Source organism: Dasypus novemcinctus, chromosome 17, assembly GCF_030445035.2.
Source record: "Dasypus novemcinctus isolate mDasNov1 chromosome 17, mDasNov1.1.hap2, whole genome shotgun sequence".
NCBI lineage: Eukaryota > Metazoa > Chordata > Mammalia > Cingulata > Dasypodidae > Dasypus > Dasypus novemcinctus.
The window spans coordinates 2,155,828-2,182,684 of NC_080689.1; the positions used below are offsets into that span (position 1 = coordinate 2,155,828).

At 51.9% G+C, this 26,857-nt stretch overlaps 2 protein-coding genes and 1 pseudogene across 2 annotated transcripts in view; 1 reads left to right on the plus strand and 2 right to left on the minus strand.

Moving 5' to 3' along the window:
• ACOXL (acyl-CoA oxidase like) overlaps positions 1 to 1,797 on the minus strand; it is a 48,367-nt gene extending 46,570 nt beyond the window's left edge. The window contains 1 exon segment of the mRNA XM_058278024.1: positions 1,648 to 1,797. Coding sequence (XP_058134007.1) covers positions 1,648 to 1,797 — 150 coding nt within the window.
• Positions 1,798 to 9,555: 7,758 nt separating this feature from the next.
• Positions 9,556 to 10,240, minus strand: LOC111760433 (chondroitin sulfate synthase 1-like; annotated as a pseudogene).
• A 5,485-nt stretch (positions 10,241 to 15,725) lies between these two features.
• Positions 15,726 to 26,857, plus strand: part of BUB1 (BUB1 mitotic checkpoint serine/threonine kinase) — a 52,857-nt gene continuing 41,725 nt past the window's right edge. The window contains exon 1 of the mRNA XM_071208703.1: positions 15,726 to 15,942. The gene's annotated coding sequence lies outside the window, so the exon portion shown is untranslated. The remainder of the gene's footprint in view (positions 15,943 to 26,857) is intronic.

Here is a 26,857-nt window from a genome sequence, read left to right on the forward strand (position 1 = left end):
CCTGTCTTAGAGGAAGACGGCTGGATGCTCCCATCAACTTCCGCAGTTAACCTGCTGGGATACCGGAGGCCACGCGGCCTCTGGAAACCACGACTGTGTATTCACGGCGGAATGAGGCTGAAAAAGCAAATAACACCTTAGCAATGTGAAAACAGTTTTGACCTCGTGAACCTCCTGACAGGGTCTTGGAGACCCCCACAGGTTCCTGGACCACACTTTGAGAACTGTGTTTAAAAAAGTATGTGACGGGAAGTGGATGTGGCTCAAGGAGTTGGCCTACCACATGGGAGGTCCCGGGTTCAGTTCCTGCTGCCTCCTAAAGAAGACGAGCACGACAGCATGCTGGTGCAGCAAGATGATGCAATGAGATGGCGCAGCAAAGAGACACAATGAGGAAAACACAATGAGAGACACAGCAAGCAGGGAACCGAGGTGGCTCAATTGATTGGGCGCCTCGCTCCCACATGGGAAGTACCGGGTTCAGTTCCCTGTGCCTCCTAAAAAAGAAGACGAGCACACAACGAACAGACACAGAGAGCAGACAACGAGCAGAAACAACAAGGAGAGGAGAAATAAATAAATAAATAAATAAATATACATCTTTAAAAAACAAAAGTACATGAGGAGAAAAGAGGGGGACACTCACCCCAGCTGCTTCTCCCAGAACAACTTGACTTTCACTCAAGGCTCAGTCCTGAGAGAGGAACTGGTTGTGGAGTAGCCGATAGGGCTGGCCAGTTCCTTCCCCGGGGAGACACACCGGCACTTAACAGGGTCCTGCCCACTAACCCCAGGGGCTACCCACTAACTCCAAGCCCCAAGGGCTGCCCACTCACCCCGGGGGTCCTGCCTGCTAACCCGGGGGGGGGGGGGGCTCTACCCTGGGCTCTCAGGCAGCCTGGGGTGGGGCCAGCCGCGCAGCAGATCACGGAGAACTAGCGCGGCGTGGGCCGCGAGCACTGGGCTCTGGCCCTTCTGTCCCTCCCAGCCGGTCAATGGCCGTTCTGTCCACCTGTGCACTCAGCTGCCCTCGTCCTCTGCCCGCTTCTGGGGCTGCCAGGGACATGGGATGACATCCTGGTTGTGAGCCCACCTAACAGCCAAAGTAGCCCCTACTGCCCGCTCTACCATCTGTACCCCCAAGGGGACCCTGGGTCATCCAAAGTCCGCCCCAGCTGCCAGCACCCAGATGCACCCTGGGCAGGGGCTCCCCATCCCCGCGCCAGGCAGGTCCCCTGTTCCCGGCGACGGGACGCCTCCAGCCCCTTATCTCGCACCTGTCGAGGGCACCTTAGCACCCCGACCTGCCCCTGCCCCTTCTCTCCCACCGGGGTGCGGCAGGGCTTGGGGGCTCGGGAAACCGGGGCTGGAAACTGGGCCCGGCGCTGCGGTGTCCAGGTCCCGCCCCTCGCCGGTGGAGTTGGGGGCCCGGGCCAAGGACCCCCTCGCTGGCGCGGGCCAGGGTCGCCCGCTGGCCGGGAGCAGGGTCCGTCTCTGCCGAAGTTGGGGACCCCTCTGGGGCGCGCACGCGCCACGCCTCGCCCGGGGCGCGCGGCCGGGGTCGGGGAGGGCGGGGGTCTGTCCGGGCGACCCCGCCGGGGCTCTACCTGTGCCGGAAGAGCGGGCAGCCGCCCAGGAGCCACGCACCTCGTCCTTGAGGGCCCAGAACTCGCCGTCCAGGTAGCGGCGCAGCGGCGAGGCCCCCAGCCCCAGGCCGCCCCCCGCGCCGGCTCCACGGCGCCCCGGCTCGAGCACCCGCAGCCGGCTCGGCGCCCCCAGCCCCGGCGCGAGCTTCATCCCCTCGGCGCGGGGCCCGCCTCCCCGCCGCGCGCCCCTGACCCCGCCCCTGCCCTGCCCCACCCCGACCCCGGCCCGACCCCGGCCCCCACCCTGGCCCAGGCTTGCCCAGCCCCGGCCTGACCCCTCCCCCGCCCCCGCCCCTGTCCAGCCCGCGGGTAGGAGCCCAGCGGGGGCGGGGACCCTGGGGCGCCAGCGGTGCTTCCCTCCACGCCCTGCCAAGGAAGAGCCACCTTGGGCTTCCACCGCCCTGCCCCACTAGGCAACTGCCTGCGGACCCGCAAGAAGCCTTAGGGCCCTGAGCGGGGCTGGCAGGGGCGCCCCGGCTGCAGAGCGAGGGTTCTGCCCCAGCTGACCCCTCCAGCCGCAGAGAGCCCTGCTCAGCTGCAACTCGGCTCCGACCCCAACCGCCTCCAAAGGGGGACCTCGGCGGACATGGACACAGCCATCACCAAAGGGAGGCCACATGCACGTGGACACGGCTGCCTCCAAGGGATCACGGTGCACATGGACACGGCTGCCACCAAAGGGGGACCACGGCAGAGATGGACACAGCGGTCTCCAAAGGGGGCCACAAGCACGTGGACACAGCCACCACCAAAGGGGAGCCACGGTGCACGTGGACACAGCTGCCACCAAAGGGGGACCACAGCAGAGGTGGACACAGCTGCCACCAAAGGGGGACCGTGGCAAAGGTGGACACAGTGGTCTCCAAAGGGGGCCACAAGCACGTGGACACAGTCGCCCCCAAAGGGGGACCACATGCACGTGGACACAGCCGCCTACACAGGGGGACCACGTTCCAGGTTCTGGGAGCTGGGACAGGCACGTCTTGGAGGCCGCTGTTCTCCACACCCACCAAGCGCGGTGCGCGGCTGGTTTCTCACGTAGAAACCCGGGGCATCTTCTGTCTGCACCACCGGCCGTCCTCAGTGTCCCTTTGCTGGGCCCTAAGATGGAGGCTGCAGGGCCCAGCATGGGGGGGCGGGGGGTGGTTAGTGCAGGTGCTAACCAGACCCTAACCCTAACCAGACCCTAACCCTAACCTAACCCTAACCTAACCCTAACCTAACCCTAACCTAACCCACACAAAAGAGCTACCAGAAAACTCTCACCCTGAACCCACAGCCAGCAAGTGACCACCAAAACCCCCTGGAGGAGAGGCACTTGTCCCTACAGTGGACTTTGTAAAAAATGTATGAAAACCACTTCATTCTCCAGGATGCAGGAAAGGGTTAAGCTTAGTTTTCACCAAGGGGAAGCCAGAGCGGGACAGTCCAGGGGGAATTTGAAAAGTGGAGTGAAAACGAGGGGGGCCCATGGTGAGTGCCAGGGGCGGGGCCAAAGCGAGAAGGGCCAATGGTGAGTGCCAGGGGCGGGGCCAAAGCGAGAAGGGCCAATGGTGAGTGCCAGGGGCGGGCCAAAGTGAGAAGGGCCAATGGTGAGTGCCAGGGGCGGGGCCAAAGCGAGAAGGGCCAATGGTGAGTGCCAGGGGCAGGGCCAGAGCAAGAAGGGCCAATGGTGAGTGCCAGGGGCAGGGCCAGAGCGAGAAGGGCCAATGGTGAGTGCCAGGGGCGGGGCCAAAGCGAGAAGGGCCAATGGTGAGTGCCAGGGGCAGGGCCAGAGCGAGAAGGGCCAATGGTGAGTGCCAGGGGCGGGGCCAAAGCGAGAAGGGCCAATGGTGAGTGCCAGGGGCGGGGCCAAAGCGAGAAGGGCCAATGGTGAGTGCCAGGGGCGGGCCAAAGTGAGAAGGGCCAATGGTGAGTGCCAGGGGCGGGGCCAAAGCGAGAAGGGCCAATGGTGAGTGCCAGGGGCAGGGCCAGAGCAAGAAGGGCCAATGGTGAGTGCCAGGGGCAGGGCCAGAGCGAGAAGGGCCAATGGTGAGTGCCAGGGGCGGGGCCAAAGCGAGAAGGGCCAATGGTGAGTGCCAGGGGCAGGGCCAGAGCGAGAAGGGCCAATGGTGAGTGCCAGGGGCGGGGCCAAAGCGAGAAGGGCCAATGGTGAGTGCCAGGGGCAGGGCCAGAGCGAGAAGGGCCAATGGTGAGTGCCAGGGGCAGGGCCAGAGCGAGAAGGGCCAATGGTGAGTGCCAGGGGCGGGGCCAAAGCGAGAAGGGCCAATGGTGCGTGCCAGGGGCGGGGCCAAAGCGAGAAGGGCCAATGGTGAGTGCCAGGGGCAGGGCCAAAGCGAGAAGGGCCAATGGTGAGTGCCAGGGGCAGGGCCAAAGCGAGAAGGGCCAATGGTGAGTTCCGGGGGGCAGGACTAAAGCAAGAAGGGCCAATGGGTGAGTGCCGGGGGCGAGGCCAATAGTAAAACGGAGCCAAATTTGAAAAGCGCGGGAGTGAAAGCAGCGCCCATCCGCCCAGCCCATCCGCCCAGCCCGCGGGGTGTAGGGAAGAGGAGCGGGACTGCGAGCGGGAACCCCAGCACTTGGTTAAGCCTCCCGTAGGCTGTAACCCCTGAGGTACCAATCAGCGGGGAGCAGGGGAGGGCCTGGCTGTGTTTAGGGGACGGAGGTCCGTGTTTCCTGCTGTTTGGCGCGCCTGCCATTTTACCAGGTCTGGCGCCGGTCTTACGAGGTCATTAATGAAATTCTTTTCTCCTGACCCAGTGAGCTTTTGTTCTCTTTCAGGTGCAGCTTTCTTTCCAACAGAGCTGCGGTGGTAACACCCCCAGGACCTTGGTGGCGTCTGAGAAGCGTCCGCTCCCCCTGCTGCTCCAGGCCCCTGCACATGTGGCAGCTCAGGCTCGGAAGCTTCCAGCTCGAAGGGACACGCGTGACTTCCAAAGCCATTCCCGCCCAGCTCCCGTCGTGGACGCGCCCAGGAGGCCCACGCCCGCATCCTCTGGGAGCAGCGCCCTGACTGCGGAGCCTGCCCCGGGTCCCCAGGTGTTTGGCTCACTCTCCCTCCACAGGCAAGGAAATTCCCACGGCCAGGACATCAGACCACGCCTTCCGGTGCACGAGGCCGGGCCGTGGAGGGCGCTGAAGGCACACGCCAGTCTACCCGGAGGAGTGGGGGAATGCGTGGCTGCTGAAATTAAAAGGCTAAAATACGTGCCCTGGCTTAGAGCTGGGGGCAGCCAGGACGCCGACACCCAAGCTGGATGGACGGCGGCCACGGGGATGTACTGACAAGGCCTCCGCCGACAGAGGACCTTCCTAAACACTCATGGTCGCAGGAGACGATGCCAGAAACACGACGCGAGCCTTGCCTGTCGGTGGCGCTTGGCTGTGTTTGACAAGAGATTGTAGAACAGACGAACCCCGAAGACTTTCCAAGCAGGAGTGAGAGGGAACACAGAGCCCAATGCAGCGACTTCTGAGGGTGGGGAAAGTGGGAAGATGCAACTGCTTCCCAACACTTTGCAGTGACAGATAAAACTGGCAATGCTGGGGCAACAAAAGCCAGTGGCAGCTCAGACTTTAGCAGAGCCAGTATTTGGGTGTGATGGTGATTGAAAGGGAAGTCTAAGGACATGTAGATTACTAAAAGGAAAGCTAAAAAATGTAACAAAGGGGAAGCGGATTTGGCTCAACTGATAGGGCATCTGCCTACCACAAATGGTCCAGGATTCAAACCCAGGGCCTCCTGACCAGCTTGGTGAGCTGGCCCACACGCAGTGCTGACGTGCACAAGGAGTGCCTTGCCACACGGGTGTCCCTGTGTAGGGGAGCCCCACACGCAAGGAGTGTGCCCCATAAGGAGAGCCACCCCATGCGAGAAAAGCACAGCTTGCCCAGGAGTGGCGCTGCACACATGGAGATTGATGCAGCAAGAAGACACAACCAAGGCAACACAGATTCCCGGTGCCGCTGACAAGAATGCAAGCAGACACAGAAAACACCAGATACACTGGATACAGAGAGCAGACAACTGGCGGGGGAGGGGGGGCAGGGGAGAGAAATAAATAAATCTTTTTTAAAAAATGTAACGTGGGATTATATGAGATAGGAAAACCTCATGTAAAATACAAATGGGGTGCTATTGCATGTCTAAGACTGGTTTTACATAATATAAACAAAAATAAACTAGAGAGTCTGAAAGAGAATAGCAGCTATGAGAGGTGATGAGTTTTTTGGTCTGTTTTTGTTATTATTATTATTAGAATAGTGAAAATGCTCTAGTAATGACTGCAGTGATTAATGCACACCTATGTGATTCTTCTAAATACCACTGACTGTACACTTTGGGTGGATTTATGCTTTACTAGTATGTATCAATAAAATTATTGTTAGAAGCAGCTCAGTTTTGTGCTCAGCATCGAACCAGGGGCCTGCCTTGCCCCTGCTGAAGCACCTGAACGGGTTTGGGGGTGCCCGGCGCATGGGCCAGCTCCACACGAGTCAAGGAGGCCCGGGGTTTGAACCGCGGACCTCCCATGTGGTAGGCGGACGCCCTAACCACTGGACCAAGTCCGCCGCCTCTGAACACTTTTAGTAGATGAAGAAAAACATGTAAAAATCAAATAAGTTACAGCAAAACCCTTATCTTACATTTGAACTGAAAATGTTAAGAATTTATGGTTTGTTTTTCACTGACCAGGTTATGTCCTAGTTCTATCCAATGGAAAGATCTAGAAGTAATACTCAGTAGCAGTGAGCACCCAGGAGCCCAGATTCTGGTCTTCAATACCATTTCCCACTGTAGGAACCAGAGCTCCTTGGTGAAAGCGCTGACTGCAGGGCAGGGGCAGTGCAGCAGAAAGCAAGGGAGCCCCCAAAGACCAGAGCTACGGCTAAACTAAAGCACACAGGGGACTCCATGGCCAACAAAAGGACAAGCCGAGCAGCAAGAGATTGAAACACACCCAATACACCAAGACCCAAGACCAAAAGCACAACCATGCCGGTGAAGGAGGGAGCGGGCCGCCCCCTGGCTGTTCTTAAAACCAGCAGCCGTTCTTCACCTCCCTGTCAGCTGGCCCAGGTAAGTCCAATAAACCAGACGGTAGGAGTTGCAAGTCTGCTGAGGCTCAGGGCCTGGCTGTCACATGGACAGTTCAGAGATTCAGGTCTCTTGAGTATACACCAACCCCAGCGCCAACCACAGGTCCAGTAAAAGTGACAGAAGAGGCATGCGTAGAAAGGTCACATCTGAGTCCAGCTCCATCACACTCAGGAGCACAAACTCCAAAGTAGGGACAACTGACATGCCCTGAACTCCAGAGCCATCACCAGGGAGCCAACATAGAGGTGGAGTGGACATCCCACAGGATGGAGGAATAGAGTGTGGACTAGAGTGGACTTACTGATATTCTACTATGGAACTACTGTGATTAGTAATGGAAGAATTTGTAGCATTGATGTGGAGGAAGTGGCCATGGTGGCTGCTGAGGGCAGGGAGAGGGAAGAAGAAATATGATGTGGGGGCATTTTCAGGACTTGGAGTTGTCCTGGGTGGTACTGCAGGGACAAATGCAGGACATTATGTGTCCTGCCATGGCCCACTGGGTGGACTTGGGGAGAGTGTAAACTATATTGTAAACCACTATCCATGTGGTGCAGCAGTGCTCCAAAATGTACTCACCAAATTCAATGAATGTCCCACGAGAATGAAAGAGGTTGTTGATGTGGGAGGAGTGGGGTGAGGAGGGTGGGGGGTATATGGGGACCTCATGTTTTTTTAATGTAACATTTTAAAAAAATAAAGAAGGGGGAAAAAAAAACGTCAGCCAAGCCTCGTCCCAGCCCTTGTCCCTGGGGTCCCACGTCCTGGAGGGGACACACCTCTTTAGAGAAGTTCAGCTCGTAAAGGTAAAGGAAAGGCAGCTCGGAAAACCTCCGACGCGGCAAGCCCTGCTGCCCTTCAGGGTGGGCAGTGCCATCGACGGCCATGAGACCCCGCCGGCAGTGGGTGGCAAGGGCTCTGGAACCCCGAGGTGAGGCCGAGGACACGGGAGCCCACCTCGCAGAGAGGGACGGCCCGACTTCCTGGCCGCTGGAGTGAGGCAACAGAAAGCACGCAGCTCCACCGAAGCTTCTCGAGAAAACAAACTCGCGCGTGAACCTGGCCAAACCTCTAGGCTGAGCAGCTGGCTTACAGGACCCACGAGGGAGAAGGTTGAGCGCCCGTGAAACCCCCACCAACGAGGACTCAAAACACACGGGGTTTTTAGACCGCGTGCCTGGCATCAGAAAGAGAAGACACAGCAAAGCAGTCTGTGGGTCTTGTCTGAATTAGGTAAAGAGGACTCGACTTTCACTGATGGACTAGACTTTTTTTTACATTTTCTTTTCAATCCTTTGCTATAGTCCTATGGCAGAAAATGGTGGATGCTCCTGCAAAGTATTCTCATAACCGAACACTGTGACACTGGCGAACGTTCACTTGTGACGTAACATTGCACAGATTCTACCTTTTGTCTTTTTTACAACAATTTTCATTTAAAAACCAAAAGGCCATTTTGGGTTTCAGTTGTAAAGTAAGGAGATGTGGCCGTGGTTGTGTGTCATCTTAGGAGAGCTTTCCACAGTGGACTGTTTCCCACACTGTGCTTCCTGTGGGCCTGCAGGTATGGAGGCAGAGGAGCGGGGGAAGCTGAAGGTGAGCGCCCGTTCACAGGCACCGGGAGGCCTACGCGGACCCAGCAGTACATTTCAAAAAGGATTTGAAATTTTGTCCTCTTCATCCTTCCTGTGTTATGTGGATGGAGATGGTTATTTCGTTCTATAACTACTGTTGTGTTTTCTCCTTTCTATCTCAAGTACCTTTATTTAATAGCCATTGTCTCAAGCTCTGCCATTTCTGGAGTACCTGATAGTTATTAGTATTTCTATGTATCAGGATCGTGCACTCACTGTTTAGTAGGTTTTATTTGCAGTAAACTGATTTCTGAAGATTTCCTTTTCAGAAAGCCCCCCCCTTGATTTTTACATTCCTTACTCTTTTACTAAATATTAAGTGTTCTTTGACAATTTGGTGCTCACATGTTTGGGGTACAAAAGTAAAATGAATCTGTCCTTATACCAGAAAGTTTGTTTAAAACTCAAAGATCAAATATGCCTTCCTGATTATTTTTTCATTTAGATTTCAGACAATGGTAGGATTGCCAGTTTATTTATATAGCTTTGGAGATCTGCCCATTGGTAAATAGCCTATTGCTCATTTAGAAAAATAAACCCTTGAACAATACCTTTTAATTGTATTTTCAGAACAATTTTGCCTCATTATTCCTGTTTTAGCTGAAGAATTGTATTCTGTTTGGAGAGTAAACAACTTAAACCTTGGGGAAAAAAATAACGAAGCCCAAACAGGCAGCGGCCCTGCTGGATTTGGAGAGGGGCTGCGGTGCCGGACCCCTCCTCAGACTAGAGGTTTTCACACGACAGCAAAACCGCCTGCTTGGTGGAAAGAGACCCGAGGACTTCCTCCTGGGAGGGGAGCCAGGAGGTCGGGGTGGAGGCGGGGAAGTGGCGTTCCTCAAGTGGACGGAGGCCCGGCGGGAGAGGCCAGCCTCACCTGGAAGGAGGGACCCCAGGACGCTGACTTCCCGCCCCTGCCACCTGCTCGGCGCCGCCCCCACGCTGCTCGTCCTCCGCGCCCACGTCTGTGCGGGTTTCTGCTGAAATATTCAAAGCGAGGCCCCGGCATGGACCACTTTACCTGGAACATCGTGATCTCTAATGGAAAGGGACAAACAAAACAGAAAACAAGCCCGCACCACCGCCACACCCCGGGGTGACGCCAGCACGAGCCACTCACTGCCGTGCCTCACGCACGGCTCGTGGGCGGTTTCCTTAATCATTTAAAAGTGCCTTAATGATTAAAAACCTCAGTCTGCTGCTGTGTGGGCCCCCGTGTGGCTGCTCCAGCCCCGAGCACATTTGGTACTGTTTGGGCTCGAGAGGGGGCTGGCAGAACAGGCTGGTGGGAGCGGGCTCTCCGACTGCGCGGCTTCTGGGCGTCTTCAAAGCCGCCTGGCCCACTCTTGAAATGGTCACACCCTCGAGCCCCAGCCTCGGGTGGACACAGGGAAGCCGCCCGCTGGACGAGCGCGCCCTTATAAACCCAAGCGACGCCAAGCCCCGAGAGCCACCAGAAGCCGGGTTTTGTAAGGGCAAAATGGTTGTCCCCGGGGCCTTTCCCACAATAAACAATCTTTAGGTTGCACTGGGTCAAGGTGATTGGAAAATACGTTTGCTGTCCCAGAACTGTATCTGCACGACATCCCTGGAGGAATTCTGTAATAAACTTGCGGTCAACATCACAGGAGAGCAAGCGTTCACTATTAACGAATGCGTCAAGGCCAGTGCTCTGGAAAATTCTCGACATAGGCAGAAGCTGTATCACCTTGAGGATACTTAGTGGGATCATCTCTCATTAGTTCCACCTGCTTGGCCTTGTTAGGGCTGGAGTCAGAGTTGAAAAGTAGAACTAGCTTGACATTCTGATTTGGGTCAAGACATTTCTTTTCCAAGTTTCCTATGAATCTCACAAACATTGTTTTCTGATCCAGGGAGTTGAAACGAAATAAGATTTTCAGGGAACTCGAGAGAAAGGACAGGGATCTAGGCTTTTTTCTTTAGATTGATTTTATTTTTTGTCTATTCCCCACCCCTCCACTGCGTCTGCTATCATGTCCATTCGTTGCATGTTCTTGTGCATCCGCTTGCATTATCTGGCAGCACTGGGAAACTGCGTCTCTTTTTGTTGTGTCATCTTGCTGCGTCAGCTCTCTGTATGTGCGGCGCCACTCCTGGGTGGGCTGCACTTTTTTCACATGGGGCGGCTCTCCTTGCAGGGCGCACTCCTTGTGCATTGGGCTACCCTACATGGGGGACACCCCTGTGTGGCACGGTACTTCTTACATGCAGCAGCACTGTGTATGGGCCAGCTCCACACGGGTCAGGAGGTCCTGGGGATCAAACCCCGGACCCTCCATATGGTAGATGGTCGCTCAATCAGTTGAGCCACGTCCGCTTCCCGGGATCCAGTCTTGGTTAACCTGTCGGCCAGCTCCAGGCGTCCAGCTCCGGGCGTCCAGCTCCCGGGCGTCCAGCTCCGGGCGTCCAGCTCCTGGGCGGCGCGCCCTGCGCTGACCTGCTCAGGGTCTGCTGTAGACGGGCACGCCTCCTCACCAACCGGCATCTTCTTGCCTTTGGGCTTTCTACAGCGGAGCAGCAGCTCCAGGAGAATTCAGCCCGCACAGGGGTTACCCCACGACAGCCGCACTGCATCTCCTTAAAATCCCCCCGCGCCCTCTGGCCTTGGCGGTGGCCGTTGCCACGGCCTGCGTGACGTCATGCGAAGCTTCTCTCTGGGTAGGGTCTTCCCTCTCCCAGGCCTGACGGGCAGCAGCCAAGTATGAGTGTTCTCCCGCGAGCGACTCCCCTGCCGACCTCCTCTCCTTGGCGGGAGGGGACCCCCTGAGAGAAGAGGCACTCCCTGGCAGAGCCTCCCGGGGGCCTCGGTGCCGCAGCTGCTCGCCGGGCGACGTCTTGTGGAGCCGTATGTGTGGCCACGAAGGTCAGCGGTCCTGCACCAGGCACGTGGCTGTGCGGTTGGTCCTGGGCGGGGTTTTGCTGAGGTCTAACGTGACGGCTCTGTGGATTTCACTGTTTCGGAGATCTCTCATGTAACCTGTTCTGTTCATAATTCTCGTAAAAAAGGTGCTGCGTCTCCTAAGACCAGACGCACTGCACCCCTGCAAACCTGGGGATGTCCTCTCCCACTGGCACATCCTCCTGGTGGGGGGCCTTTCCCAGCGGGCAGCACCATCCCCGGAAGCAGCCCCCCAGGCTCAAGATCACCACCCCCGTGAGAAGTGCTCACTGGCCCTCGTGCCCAGGGAAGGGGGGCTGGCTGCCCTCACACTCCTCAGGGAACCTTCCAGACGACCCCTTTGGCGTAGACGTCTCGTCTGTTGAACCATTGGCACTTGTCCGGGTGGTGGCCCTGCGTACCTGAGCCTCAGGACGGACTTCCTCCTGGGTGGGAGGGGTCGCCCAGGCACGGGGATGGCACAGGGGCGGGGCCCTCGTGGGGAAGTCACCTCCCAGGCCGTCCTGGCCTGCGTCCTTGGGGCGCTGGGGCGGGTCTGCGGGGGGCCCAGGGCGGCGGTGGCTGCGGAGGGGAAAGCGCCTGCCGCGTGGGCCTCCCAGCCAGGGTGGGCGCGGGGCCAAGGGCCTCTGCAGCAGCTCCAGCGCAGGGCCACGAGCCAAGAAGCACGCGGGGCCAGGTGAGCTGCCGCCCCAGGCCCCGCACCCAGCCCGCTGCCCTGTGCCCCCCGGCCCCGGGCCCAGCCCTCACCCTGCCCCATGCCCCCCAGCCCCGCGCCCAGCCCTGACCCCGCCCGCGCCCCCCGGCCCCGCGCCTAGCCCGCACCCCGCCCCACGCCCCCCGGCCCCGCACCTAGCCCGCTGCCCTGTGCCCCCCGGCCCCGCGCCCAGCCCTCACCCTGCCCCACGCCCCCCGGCCCCACGCCCAGCCAGCTACCCCGTGTCCCCAGGCCCCCATGCCCAGCCCGCTGCCCCGCACCCCGCCCCCCAGCCCCGCGCCCAGCCAGCTGCCCCGTACCCCGCCCCACGCCCCCGCGCCCAGCCCACACCCCGCCCCACGCCCCCTGGTCCCGCGCCCAACCAACTGCCCCACACCCCGCCCGCACCCCCCGGCCCGCCCCCAGCCCGCTGCCCCCACGCCCGTCACCATGCTTCTTGCCTCCCACCACCTGTCTTTGTACATGAAGTTTTAGGGGAGCACAGCCATGCTCGCTCACAGCATGCACTGCCTTTGGCTGCTTCTGGTTGCAGCACGGAGGTGAGTAGTGGCCCCCAAACCTGACATTTCCCGTGTGCCTCTCAGCGGTGGCCAGCCCCGGGAGGAAGGTCTGCTTTCCTCTACAGAGGCCGTGGACACGCCCCCTGGGTCCTTGCTCACCTCCCGCTGGCCTCACCTGCGGTCGGTCCTTATGAACAGGTGAGCCCGGGGCCCCTCACCCGGCCCGAGGGCCAGGTGGGATCCGAAGCTGGGTGGGCCGTTACCAGGTCGGGAGTGGCCTCGACTGTGTCCTGCAGTGGCGTCAGGAGAACCAGAGGCCAGGGGCGGGCAGGGCCACCAGGCGCAGCTGCTGAGGCTGCATGCCAGACCGGGGGCACCTGCAGGCCTTACACCAGACAAGGAGCGCACACGGCGAGCAGGCGGCACACAACTCGGGAGAGCACGCACACGCACACCCCGGGGAGGCCTGGGGGCGCCCGGCTCGTTTGCTCACTAACTTGTCGCTCTCAGAGCCCAGTTTCCACCCTGCTCCGCTCCAAACCTGACGCGGTCACCTCTTCTGTGTGTATAAAGGTTCTGAGTGTGTATAAAGGTGTGTATAAAGGTTCTGAGTGTATAAAGGTTCCAATTTATCTGCATCCTTGACAACAGTAGTTCTCAACTCTTTTAATAGAACGATGTGTGTGTGACAGGGTGTGATGTGGCACTCTTGTGGTCTTGACTTGCATTTCCTTGATGATCAGTGACAGTTGAGTACCCTTTCCTGAGCTTATTGGATATTTGCTTATCTTCCTTGGGGAAATGTTTATTCAAGTCCTCTGCCCAATTTCAAGTTGAGCTACTTATCTTTTTGTTGTTTGTTGAGACCAGCTCAACAAAGGAACAACTCGAACAGGAGGTGCTGCAGAACTTACAAAAAAGACACAAGAATTAGTAAAAGATGGGAACAGGGGACTCAGAGTCTCAAGGACTGGGAGCCTTGACCCAAGCATCCACATCATAGTTACTGAATGTTTCAGGGATGGGAGTATAGCTACAGTTTTTACTCTTTAGGTAACACTTTGTCAGAGCAATCGTGCCCACATTTTCCCCATGGGGTGCAGGGTCAAATGTTCCTTTCTGCAAACTATCACCGGTTGATCAGGACAGGGCTGCTTCTCCAAAGGGCCTGATGTTCAAGGGCCACGCCCGCATTTGTTTCTTGGAAACATTTTCACCTCTGGCCCGTTATGGAAACTATTTAACCTCTGGCCATTTCTCCACACTTTCCCCTTTTTGTTTTTGCCAAGCAATTAATGCAGCTCAGTTGGTTTCTTGTTGTTTTAATCCGCAGAGGGTTTGTTGCCTGCATCTGAGGACTAAACACATACAAAACAGACAGGAACAGATCGTTAGTGCACCTCCTAGAAGAGCCCTCCCCAACTCTCAGTCCACGTACAGGGTTCAGGGATCTTAATCCAGCCGCCATTCCTGACATAGTTAGTGAGGCAGGAAGCAATTTTAAATGAGCGTGTTGAATGCTTGTTACTTGGGCTTGTAATTGAGAAATAGCTAAGCTTGAATTGTCCCTAGGGCCACACATATGGTGTTTCACTGATTCCTAAGGAATATCACTGTTATTATATACATAGGGGGTCACACAAAGACTAGATTATTCCAATAAATGTTCTACTAGATAAAATGCTTTTCTAATGCTGTACAACGTCTAGCTCATGGCTGTTCTACTAGATAAAATGCTTTTCTATTGCTTTACAACATCTAGCTCATGGCTGGGAAGCCCCGAACCGGCAGCTGATACCAGAGTCTTGACTGAGAATAGCAAGGGCAGAGCACGCTCTCCCAGGGTGGGACTTCAGCTGGCCTGACCAGAGACTGTCCCTTTTACTGAGCTCATAATCAATGAACTTGACACCGTAGCTGCCAACTGGCAAGTACTGCGTCAATTCCTGAGGAAGCAGCCAGCTTTGCCAGGAAGGAACACACACTCCCTGGGCAGTACTTTCCAAGGTTTGTGTGTCAGTTCCCTGAGAAAGTGGCCAGCCTTCCCAGGGAGGACGGCAGCACTCCCCAGAACGCGCCCTATCTGTTCTTACTTGTTACAAAACCTGCCCAACGTGCCCACTGTCCTAGTGCTCGTCTCTGCTCCTGAAATATGAAAAGTGCCGACGCGTAAGGCATCGGTACCTCAGTTAACAAAGCTTGCTGCGCGATATTTTCACTTTTAGGTTTGAACAATACCATTAAATTTTTTTTGATACATTCGGTCCCAGACTTGGTCAAGCCCAAAACAAGAGATTACATATACATTCAGCAAGGTGCATTTACATATCACAAGTAATCAAATCTCCTAAGTACACAATATGTTGCATTATTAAAGTTCTGATTGGTATTCAAGCATTTTATACATAACCCATAACTGCAGTAGATTATACAACAACAAACAATAAGACTTCCAACTAGCAAACATTTAATGAAGACTTTCATTTCTCATGGGCTTAAGATTCCCAACCAGCAAAACTATGTAGGCCAGTACGCGATCAAAAAATGACCTCATTTTCCCCAGTTTGTATAGTTTGAGGCATAGGCAGTGACAAATTATTGTTATTCCCCCATTTTGGGCTGTGGGGCAGCTGGCACTTTAACTCATAATTTCAATGCCTTCGTTGGCCTGGCTCTTAGCATCTTTTTTGGACCTGGGGCCTCAGCTCAGCATTGAATTTAAACTTAGTCGTTGCTGTGAGGATTCATTTTCTAGTAGGAAATAGCAGCTGTCTTGTTGTGAGTCCCGGTGCAGCGTCTGCAGCAGTGAAAGCACACCGCACCCCTGCCAGGAGCAGGAGGGGCCCGATGTCAGCCACTGGAGTGAGCACGAAGGACACCCATGGGCGAAGTCCATGAGCTGCTGGCAGGCAACAGGCAGCTGCGTGCTGGGCCGGGCCCCACAAGGTCTGGGACCGGGACGTTCGCCCTTCGGTGGAGCCGCCTTGCTGCTTCTCAGGTCTCCCTGGTAGGGAGCTGGATCCTCACGAAGGCATCTGCCTCCACAGTCCTGAGTGGGGTGTTAGAGGAGCGGGCAGGGACGGGGCAGACAGTTCCCTGTCACTGCTGGCAGCCGTCCCAGATGTTCTGCCACAGATCTCCCCCATGGAGGGCGATTCACAACAGTCCATTGTTTCTGTCTTGTTTTTGGTATTTGCAATCCACCCCTCATAGGGACGGCAGTCTTCAGAGTGACCAGACACTATTGGGTTAATCGTTCACTTTCAGCAGGGCTTCCTGTGCTGCACACAATTGCTTTTTTATATTGTACTTTTGGCCTCTTTCCAGAATTGTGATGAAAACCCAAGGGGTGCTTGTTTAGCTTGTTGCCTTTGCCACAGACCCCACCCAAAGCCAACACCGGGGCTGGCCACATGCAGTCCACAGGTAAGTCGACGTCCACCTTCTCCCTTTCCTTTTTTTTTAATTTTAAAGCAGCCTGCTGGAGGTCCTCCTACTCCCATGAAGGACCTTTCCCAACTACCACATACAATGGTTTTAATACTTGAGCTAAGTGAGGGATGGAAGATTTTTAGTATTCCAACAATATTACAAACTACATTAACATGAGAAAACATTGTACTTTATCAGTTACAGCAGAGGGTATAGTTTTGTCTTACCCAACTAAACAACGTTTAAGAATTTGATAGAGCAGCAGGGACCTTGCAGCCTGTCGCAATTGTTTGCCTATTGTAGGTTCTTAAGATACTATTGTCCCTGATGTTTCTTTTAATTCTGAAAAAAAGGATTACTGGTTAACACAATGTCATCAGTAGGGTTTCAGCCACAGATTACTTACTTCTACGCAGTCAGATTCTTTGCCACCAGGCCAGGGAAGATGGTTGGGCTGTGCACACAGCCTTGGGGAAATGCTGCAAAAGTCCATTGTTGTGTTTTCCACAGATAGGGAAATGCAGGCTAGCTTGACTTGTCCAGGAAGATACTAAAGAAAGTCTTAGCAAGTTTTAAAACAAAGCGATAGTGACACAGTTGGATATTAATTTCTTGCAACAAACTAGCAGTATTTGGGACTACTGCATACAGCAGTGGTGTTGCTTTAATTTACAGTAAGAGGTTGTTTCTGTGACTCAATTTTTTAAAAATTATTACAACCATGATTAACAACACTGTACTTTTGTCTAATATTATGCTGAAACATTTGTAAATTTCCAGGAATTTTATATATTCTTTAAGTATTCATATGAACTTTTTACTCATACAAATTTAATTAACAGAGGGTTAAAGAATCCCTTTTAATTTTATAATACTTTTAAACACTTTTCATTCAACTTATATTAAAGGAACTTAACTATTTTTTTACTTTAATTTTTTGAAGGTAAAAGAATAAATCTTTTGCAGTAGTTTGAAATAAAAAGATATTTTTCCGGATTTGACTTTGAGAAAGCAGGTTTGAACATTATGTTCCTTTAAAAGTGATAAGACTTGTTTCTTTTTTAAAAACCAAGGAAATGATAAGGTTAAACTACAAGAAGCTATTTTGATAAAACAGACTTTTTTGTATACTGATTATTTAGGAGAAAAACTCTTTATAAACTTCTACTAAAACAGACTAATGACTTGAGAAACTCTGAGGAAGAGCAAAATTTTAACTTTGCATCAGTATACTATTTGATATTAAAGCTTTTGAAACTTTATAGATAGACCCATCAAATTTTACTCAACTTTAACCATAAAAATTCCTTTTCCATGAACCTTCTGCACTTTCTGTATTCATTCAGGTTTTGTCCCACATTTTACTCTTTTGTAATACCCAATTTTTTTTTTTATAGGACAAAATTATTTTTGGTTTCCATAATAATAATAACACATTCTATACCCCCTACACACATAAGTTACCAAAATGGTTTTGGAAACTGTCTCCTAGTAAACCTCTTACAACATACAATTACCATTAACACTAAACAAACTTGTTAAAATAATGATTCAGTTTGGTTATATGCAAATATAACATTTCTTCACTTTAAATACTTAGTAGCATGCAATACTAGAAACAGTCTTTTAGAAACAAGTTGGCAGGGAGGCTGGCTGCCAACAAGTTTTCCTGTTATAAAATTACTTTTTGTTATTATTATCAATTCAGTTTTTGTTTAATAATGACTTCTTGCAATTAGCCATTTAAACACTTTAATTCAAACAATGCTTCCACAAACTTCTTATAATTATTTATAACCATATAGACTATAATTATTTTAAGACAAATTTCACCTTCCCAGAACAGATTCCTTTGCTTAAAGTTACCACAATACCTTCTACAATTTGCCATATGCATTCAAGTCTTGTCCTGCATATTTCCATTTTGATTTTATGAAAACTAGCCATCTTCTTTTAGGACAAAACACAGTTTTTTGAACAAGTTTATTAAATTTCAGTCAGCATTCCCACAAACTTTTAACCTTCTTTAATATTCATTTAAGTTTTACATCCTTCATTTTATCCTGTGAAGAAAAATAAACTATTCATTTTAATTTAGGCAAGAACTATTTTTTATGAAGAGACTTATAGTAATTTCATTAATCAAGTCTTACAATTTTTATCATTGTAGGGATCTTTTTAACATTTATACTTAGGTATTAATATAAGTGTGGTAATTTAATTTTTGGCCATTTGAATAAAGCTCTCTTAGAAATTTTTATTTATCAATTTGTTACTACCTGGAGGTATAAAATATACACTGACATTGAACAAACAAACACAAAAACAATTATAACACACCAACAGAAACGAAGTTTACAATTTGACTCATAATTCTTACTTTTTTGGTATAGCTGTTTTTAAGCTCTTCATCACTTCACAGCTTAGCTTTCACTGCTTTTAAGGTTTCTTCTGGAATCCATGTTGCCTGTAGCATGCAGCTTGTTTTTGGAAACGCTTTTCTTAGTAATCAGCAACCCTTTAGGCTAACCTGCGCAGCATACGCACAGTCCAGCTCTTATTTAGCAGTCTAGACGTTAGCCCACATGTTGTGGATTAGTACTCTTTAAGACGGTGCTGAAACTTGCAGTTTAGGAGTAAGCTATTGCTTTAAAACCAAAAATTCTTTTAACACTTTGATAAAAATTTTGTACTAATTTTATTAATTTGGCTAAATAGGCCCAGTCAGAATCAGCATGGAAACAGAACACCAATGTTGCCATGCCTTCCTCCTCTTCCAGGGGCTTAACTCTGTCGGCCCCCACCAGCCCACAGCCGCGTCATCATGGAGGCAGCAGGGGGTTTGCACAGTTGCTGCCAGAATGTTTTCCTTACCTTAGCCAACACTTTAGCAGAGTCTCTGAAAGCACGGTTCACTAGCAAGGGCCTGATTCGGCCCCTCTCCTGTGTGGGGTGTTGTGTTTGTTAGTTAACCTTTCCTTGCACTCGCAGCTCACGGTGATTTCCCTCTTCTAGCCTGCAAGGTTCCCGTTGTAAAGAGGATCGTTTAGGCTGGGTATTTCCAGGCACAGGTATAAGGGTGGAGGAAGAGAAGGTGTATCAGCTTCCTCAAAATTAATTAATGGAGGGGCCGCAGGCAAAGATAGTTTAGAATCACAACCTTTAGAAATTTTTGTAGGGGAGGGTCACATGGGCCTTTTCTTCATCTTCTTCATCCTCTGTTTGTAAAGGTTCTAGAACGGACTGAATAATCGTCCACGTAGGCCAGATAGTAACAGGGATGGGAGCCCCTTGAACGTGTAATTTTTAAAATTCTTACCAACTCGCTCCCAGTCAGTTAATTCTACACGGCCCAGTGTTGGGCACCGCGAGCAGTGAGCCTCAGCAACCTGTACAAGTTCCAGAATGCGGGCTCACTAGCGTTAGCTCCCCTGCTCTGACGAGCTGTTTCAGGAGACAGACACAAGGATGACACTGAGCTGCACTGTCTGCTTCTGCATGTAGCCCTGTTTGAAACGCCTGAGAGGGCCTACCACCTGAAGGCTCCTTGCTTCTGGCGCCGGCTCTTCACTCGGGGCTCTGCGATGATACACCAATCCCAGGTTTCACTCCGGTGACCCTTCTCCTATTCGAGCCTTTCAAGCCCCACGTCAGCCCCATGTTGGGCACGGATCAACTCACTAAGGAACGACTAGAGTGGGAGGTGCCGCAGAACTTACGAAAAAAGACACAAGGATTAGTAAGAGATGGGAACAGGGGACTCAGAGTCTCAAGGACTGGGAGCCTTGACCCAAGCTTCCACATCATAGTTATTGAATGTTTCGGGGATGGGAGTATAGCTACGGTTTTTACTCTTTAGGTAACACTTTGCCAGAGCAGTCGTGCCCACATTTTCCCATGGGGTGCAGGGCTCAGATGTTTCTTTCTGCTAACAATCACAGGTTGATCAGGACAGGGCTCGGTCTTGAAAGGGCCTGATGTTCAAGGGCCACGCCCGCATTTGCTTCTTGGAAACATTTTCACCTCTGGCCCATCATGGGAAGTTTTTAACCTCCAGCCTTTCTCCACAGTTGTTAACTTGTAAATCACACACACACACATACACACACACACACACACACACACACAGGATATTGAACCCTTATCAGATACATAATTGACAATGATTTCTCCCATTCTGTGGGTTGTCTTCTCATTTTCTTGATGTCTTTAAACCTGCAAAAGTTTTTAGTTTTGATGAAGTCCATCATCTCTTTTTCTTTTGTCCTCTGAGTAATCACTGCACAATGCGAGGTGGTAAAAGTCCTGCCTACGTTCCCGCAAGGGTTTGAGCTGTACCCTTTTGCCATAGCAAACCTCAGCTTTGAGTGTCAGTTGATGCTGAGTCATGGGAGTCTTTCTAGAAAATTACTGAACCAGTGGGTAGTCATGGGACCCCCAGAACACATCTATTTTTAAAAATAAATTTCCAATTACTTGGAATTAAACTCTAACCTAGATACAAGTATTACTAAAGTAGGCAGTAGCATGTGCTCTTTAACGGATGAAATCAATTTCAAAATATAGTCATGGCATGCTTGTTCAAGTCTGTGCTTCTTTTCCTGTTTATGAGTAATTTCCATTTTAAAATCAGCCTTGACACTTAAAGGGATAATTGTTTTTGCCAGTTCTTTCTTTAATCATTCAACAAGTTCCTTTAAACACAATTTGCTCTTCTTTGACTTACATAATTCTATTGTTAAAGATTTATTGAAAACTAACAAATGAGTAGGCTTCACTCAATGCATTCTTTTAAAAGTCAAGAATTGGGGGAATTTTACTGTGAGTTAAAGTAGGATTTCAGTACTCGGATAGGCAGGATTCTCTCAATTGCATTTGCTAAAGAGTCAACAGGTTTTTTAATGCAAGGGAACTGAAGAATGGTGGATGCCAAGAAGACGCCAAAAATCCTTGAATCCTTCACTGTGGACACTACATAAAAGAGAATGCTCTGCTGACGGCAAACGGACGGTTCGCAGAAGCCACCAGAGGCTATTGGGCGGGCCGCTCAGGGCCTCTCGGTTGCTCCTGGTTTGCTTCAACTCTGACCAACATTGTTTGCGCCTTTCCACAAACACCCACCCAAATTTTGATTTGTATCATCTCTACCAAAAGCAGCAAATTTTCCTCATTAAGCCTAACTCAGTGAAAGAGCCTGAGAAACATTTGCCGCTGTTTCTGAACTCTCCAGAAAGGATCTCACTAGTAGTAAACTTACAAGCAAGCATTTTTCACAAGAAAAAGGGGAAACGCTCTCTGCACTGTGACTACTTTGCGTCGTGGTCATGCTGTGAAGAGGGGAGGCGTTCAGCTCTTTGATGGTCGTCTTCCTAATAGAAAACAGAGCTATGAGATTTTGTCCTGGCACTTGAAATTTTGCTTGCAGTTGGGAATCAGAAAATATTTGTTAGCTGTAGGTTCCAACAGTCATTTAAGCTGGAAAACTAATCACATGTTCAATGTGGAAAGCCACTACACCTTCTGCTGTGACAATTTCATCTTTGTCTAAATTTCTCTTCATCAAAATTTATTTCATCACTTTCTCTGACACTAGTTGGGGAGTCATGTATCCTTGATGCTCAGCTGGCGGGGTATGCTGGCTTGTAGCTGACTCTTCTCCATTGTTGATATGAACAACCAGTTGCAATCTGCACAAAGGGCTTCAAAAGTACGTTTTCCTGGTTCAATAAATGCCCACTGTTGAGAACGTTCATCAGAATGTTTGCACTTGAGGTGGTGGGGTCCAAATATCTACAAAAAGAACTAGCTGATCACAACCATAGCAAGAGTGGAGATTTGCAACCTGATCACATAGCTGCATCAGCCATTCTTCCCAGGAAACTCTCCTAGTTCTTTTGTCCCCAAGTATGTGAACCAAAGGAAACGCCATTCCCAGAATGCTGGGAGCAAAGGCCCTGGACACAAAGAGACTGGTCAAGTGAAGAAATGTCTAAGGAAGTCAAAATGGGTAGAAGGTAAAAAAAAAAAAACCAAGCGCCATCACCTGGGGCTCCGTCCAGAGGGTCATAGTGAAGGTTCCGTGCTGAGAAGCAACGCGGGGCGCGCTGCCCAGCCCAGAGAGGCAGTGCCCGGGCTTCCCCCACTGCAGGAAGTGCAGCGTGGCACATCAAAATGCAAAGGCAAGGGGGCTGCCGAGAGGAGGGATGCAAGCTGAAAACGCAGGAGAAAGGGAACGGCAGCCACTCCGCAGGCAAGGCAGATGGCCTCGTAAATGAGAACTACAACTGCGGTCCTCGCAGACGGCCGCTGAGCAGCCACTGAAGGTAAGGCCGAGTAACGTTACTATCAGGGAAAACGACTGTGTGGGGGGAGCGGGGGGAGCTCAGGGATGCAGCGCCTGCTTCCTATGGACGAGGCCCAGGTTCAATCCCCGGACCCCCTAAAAAAAAATGAAATGACTGTGTAGCAAGGGCTCCCAGGTGAGAAGACACAAGGACCCAGGAGCCGGGCTCTCGAGACCTGCCCTCTTGCCTGGCCGTCGGCGCCCGCGGCGCTGGGAACTCCCAGTTTTCCTCAAGCCAGTCCTTTGTTTCCAAAACTACAAGCACTGGGCCTTACTTGGCCTTGAAGACACAGACACAGCGAGGTCAGGCTCCAGGCACAGGGACCTCTATCACTCTGCCTGGGATTGGCTGTTTTTAATCAAGTTGTTCCTCTGACTGCAGTGGCCAGCTCTCAGGGGCCTGAACAAGGACCCTGACGACTTACCAGCTTGTGAAGTCGACAGATTGCTGTTTTGAGAGTGTAGTGGAGATGCGGTGAGTGCTAGAAATGAGAGCATGTGCCAGTCAGACGTAGATTGCCTCCTATCAGAACCAAGCGAGGCTCTGTCGCCACTGCCTGCTCTTTCGGGGTGCCTGGGGGACCCCAGGGCTGCCAGAGGCCTCGTGGGGTGGGGTTTGCTCCAGGGCCGGACACTTCCCTGGTAGGGATCTGAGCTGTGCCTTTTCTGGAGAAGCCAGAGCTCTTCCCTTCTTCCCTAATCTTCTAATCAATCTCTGGGAGATATTTTGGCAACAAAACTTTCCTGTAGGAAATCCCCCGCGCCTTCCTATTTTCTCACTCTCTATCCCTAATTCCTAGAAAGCAATTCAAGGACAGAGAGACCCCATGAGCCTTGAAAATGAAGACACCTTTTCAAATACGAAGTCATGTTTGCCCAATTCTCTATTTTTCATTATAAAATTTTATAGGTTTGTATTGTAAAATAAATTCCCAAATAAGAAAAAAAATCACTTCTGGTCTAAGACCCCTGAGTCTAAAGTCTGTTGATTCTGTGGCCAGTTGCACACCCTAATAGTTTCCACTTCCGACGTTCTCGCCCTGCCCAGCAGCTTCTACACTGAAAGTGAGGCTGGAACAGGCTCTTTATGGAGGAAACTAAGGATGAGGTAAGGGTCACCTCAGTCAGGGAAGGAAAAAGCATAAAATATACAAAGGAAGAAGCAGAAGATATAAATTAGGCAACATCTCCTGAACGCTACAACATTCCTAGGAACATTTTTAATATCCCCACTTTGGTGAATTTTCCAGAAAACAACAGCCTCCATTTCTCAGGGAGTCCAAAGAAAAGTAGTGGGAACTGAAGAGACGCCTGGTCGTCCTATTTTGCAAATGAGAGGCAGCTGGGCAGGCAGCTGTGGAGGAGTAAGGACAGGCTGTGCTCAGGGCACCGGGGACATGGGACAGGGACACGGGAAGTTTGATGCAGCTGTGAGCCCCTGGCGTCAACCAGAGGCTGTCCCACTTGGCCCAGTCAAGGGTCCTAACTGAAGAGCAGTGAGGCCTACAAATTTTGGAAAACACACTTTCCGTGAATGCTCGAGTTTGCTCTCTCTGGTCTCCTTCGTGTCAGGAGGCCCGTCTGCCCCAGAACCCAAGTCAGCTCAACCTGCACAGAAGCAGGCGGCTCCGAGCATGTTCGAGGACAGAGAAGGGGGCCCTGTCACTGACAAGAGCCAAGGCTGGAGGGCACAGGGCTCAGGAGACGCTCTGGAGCAAACGTCAGCAGATGTCGATGACAACACTGAAGTGTCAAGTGACTCCACCAGGCAAGACTAGAAGAGAGAAAGAAATGAAGAAATGAGCCCTCCATCTCTTGGCCACACGGTCAAGAGAGAGGTACCACGTGGGCCCTGCAGGCTGCTAGTTCCGACCTCCCAGGGCCAGGCAGCCGCTGCCTCCACTGGCATTCAGAGACTCACGGGCAGGCAAGGAGTGGGGAGGCCTTGGCGTGGATGAAGGGGCAGCTTCAGGCGCGCTCGGGCTGGGGCCGGCTCGGGGCAGGGCATCCTGTCTGCAGGGCAGCCTCGTGGCTCTCTCTGGTCGGTCCAGAGCTGGAAGCTGCAGCACTGAAGGGGTCTCCTGCTTGGAGGTCGGGGCTCGGCTCCCTGCACTGGCCGCTGCAGGCCGCGGGTCAGAGCTCTGTTTTTACTTGTGGCCTGGCCGTTGTCTGTTGGCACATTCAGTTCTTTAGTCCTTCATACAAAGGCAGGCTCTGCTTTCTCTCAGTTTCTTGGGAGTTTTCTGGAAGCAGGAGGCAGGTGGGAAGGCTGGGAGCCCCCCAGCCCCATTCTTTCTCTTCCACTGAGTTCTGGCCATGGACATAACATCTGAAGTCACAACACACTCAGATTTTTTTAGAAAATTCCAAGATGTGCCTGCACCCTCCCTTCCTATCATCACAGGCCTCCCGTTCCCAGCCCGGCTGCGGCAGCAGCTCTGACTGCCTGAATCAGGCCTCTCATCCTGCGATGTTTCAGGGCACCGGCGCGCACCAGCACAGCCAGCACTGCTCTGTAAACTGCTCTAACTCCCCCAGCGAAAGGAAGAGCGGTGCCTAGTACTGATTATTTGCTGAGGTCAAATAGGCAGAGCCTAGAGAAAATCAAATTCTTTTCTCAACAGAGCACTCACTTTGGTATCTCGTGACAACCAAGAGAGCTCAGGAATTAAGTGGAGCACCCTGGGAGCTTGGAGAGTCACGGAGATCAGAGAAACATTCTGGAGAGGAAACAGAGTATTTTAGATCAGAGAAACACTCTGGAGAGGAAACAGAGTATTTTTTCCCATTTTACAGATCAGGAAACTGACATCCACCCCAAGAGTTTAGGTGCTCTTCCCATTTGATGCATTTCAGGAAAGCCAAGGTTGAAGCACTTCCCGAGTGGCCTGGTTTTCCTTCTCCAAGTTTGGAAACTATGATGTTGGAATAATAAGTCACAGAAGGCTCATATAAAAAATTGTAAACTACTGTACCTATGGGCCTTCTTAATGATGTAGAGAAATCTTATTTTGGATAGACCTGTTAGTGTTGAAATTAACAGATAAGTTTCAAGTTGGAAGGGAAGAGAGCTGTTACTGCCCATCTCCACACCTGAAGCAGGAGCGGCAGGAAGGAGGCACAGCTGGTTCTGCGGCCACTGCCCAGGATAGAACAAACATCCCCTCACATGCTGGGGTAGGCTGGGGTGCAGGGCAGTGAACAGAAGCACCAAGGCCACCGGAACACCAAAAGCAAGAGGCAGGGACAGGTTACGGAAGCCAGGACCATTACCGAGCAGACCTTCGGGTACCCCCTGCCCCCTGCTACCGCTCCACACAGAATGAGAAAAAGGGCAAAAGGGAGAAGAGCAGAAAAGCTGAGGGTCAGAACAGACGGAAGCCGGGGTGCTCTCAGTGGCACAAACGCCCAATTAGCTAATTTTTTAAAAATGAGGAACACATTTGCTCTTTTGGTATTTTCTCCTTAATTTATAAAAATTGCCAGCCTTTGGGGGTTTACAGATTTTCTTCATCATAACTGACAAGTAGAGATAATGGGAAGCTCTTAGGGAGAAAAAAACAATTCTAGGCTTAGGAAACAGCGCGACTCCTTCCGTTAAGCTGGGGCCCAAGAGCCTCCCTCTCCTGTCACAGAAGGGTGCGTGCCCGGCGACATTCCACCCAGCACTTCTGAAGCCAAAAGGCCCCTGTCCCCACCTCGCAGCCCCCAAGTGAAGCTTTCGTTTCTTCTCCTTGCTGAGTGGCGACGTCACTGTGCTCTGAGAACTCTCCCTCCAGACCTCCTTTCCTTTTCACATTCCTTTCCGGCTGCCCCCAACACCAGTTGGGCCTAACCACACCTGCAGATATCTGTGCTCTGCTGCTCCTGCCCACCCCCATCCCCAATAAACCTGCCCGCCCCCAGATTAATGAGCCGACAGGGATATTTACATGAACACTTCGTGTGGGAGGATCACGGGAGTTCTCTCTCCAAGAAGGAAACGAAAGAGTGGGGCTTCCGTAAATATGCGCAGAACAAATGATGCTCCTAAATCATCAACTGCTGCCCCTGCGGAAAACCCAGGATTTCCTTCTAACACTCCCGGATATATGCCCAATGATTGGGCAGGTCACCTCTGTGGCTTTCAGAAAACAGGGAAGAGCTGAGTGTGTCCAGTGACACTTGTGAATGCAAGAGGCCCAGGTCGTGCTGCGATCAGGCATAAATTTCTCAATCTTGTATTCAAGATTGATCAAAATACCAAAGCAAAAGAACTTCTAGGGGAGCGGCTGTAGCTCAGCGGTTGAGCGCCTGCTTCCCACGTACCAGGTCCGGGTTTCAATCCCCAGTTCCTCCTAAAAAAACCCAAACCCCCTGCTACTCAACAAGGACACTAGGCCTCTTTACCTGTTGCTACACCTGAAGTGCCCTCCCAGGCTCCCCCACATCCACACCTGCCCCCTTTTCTTCAAGGTCCAACTCGAGTTTCCCCATGAAGCCTTGTACGACCAACAGGTCCCCACAGCGTCCTCCTTGGAACTCCTCCAGCAGACGGTCTAGGGGACCCGCATTGGGCTCTCAAAT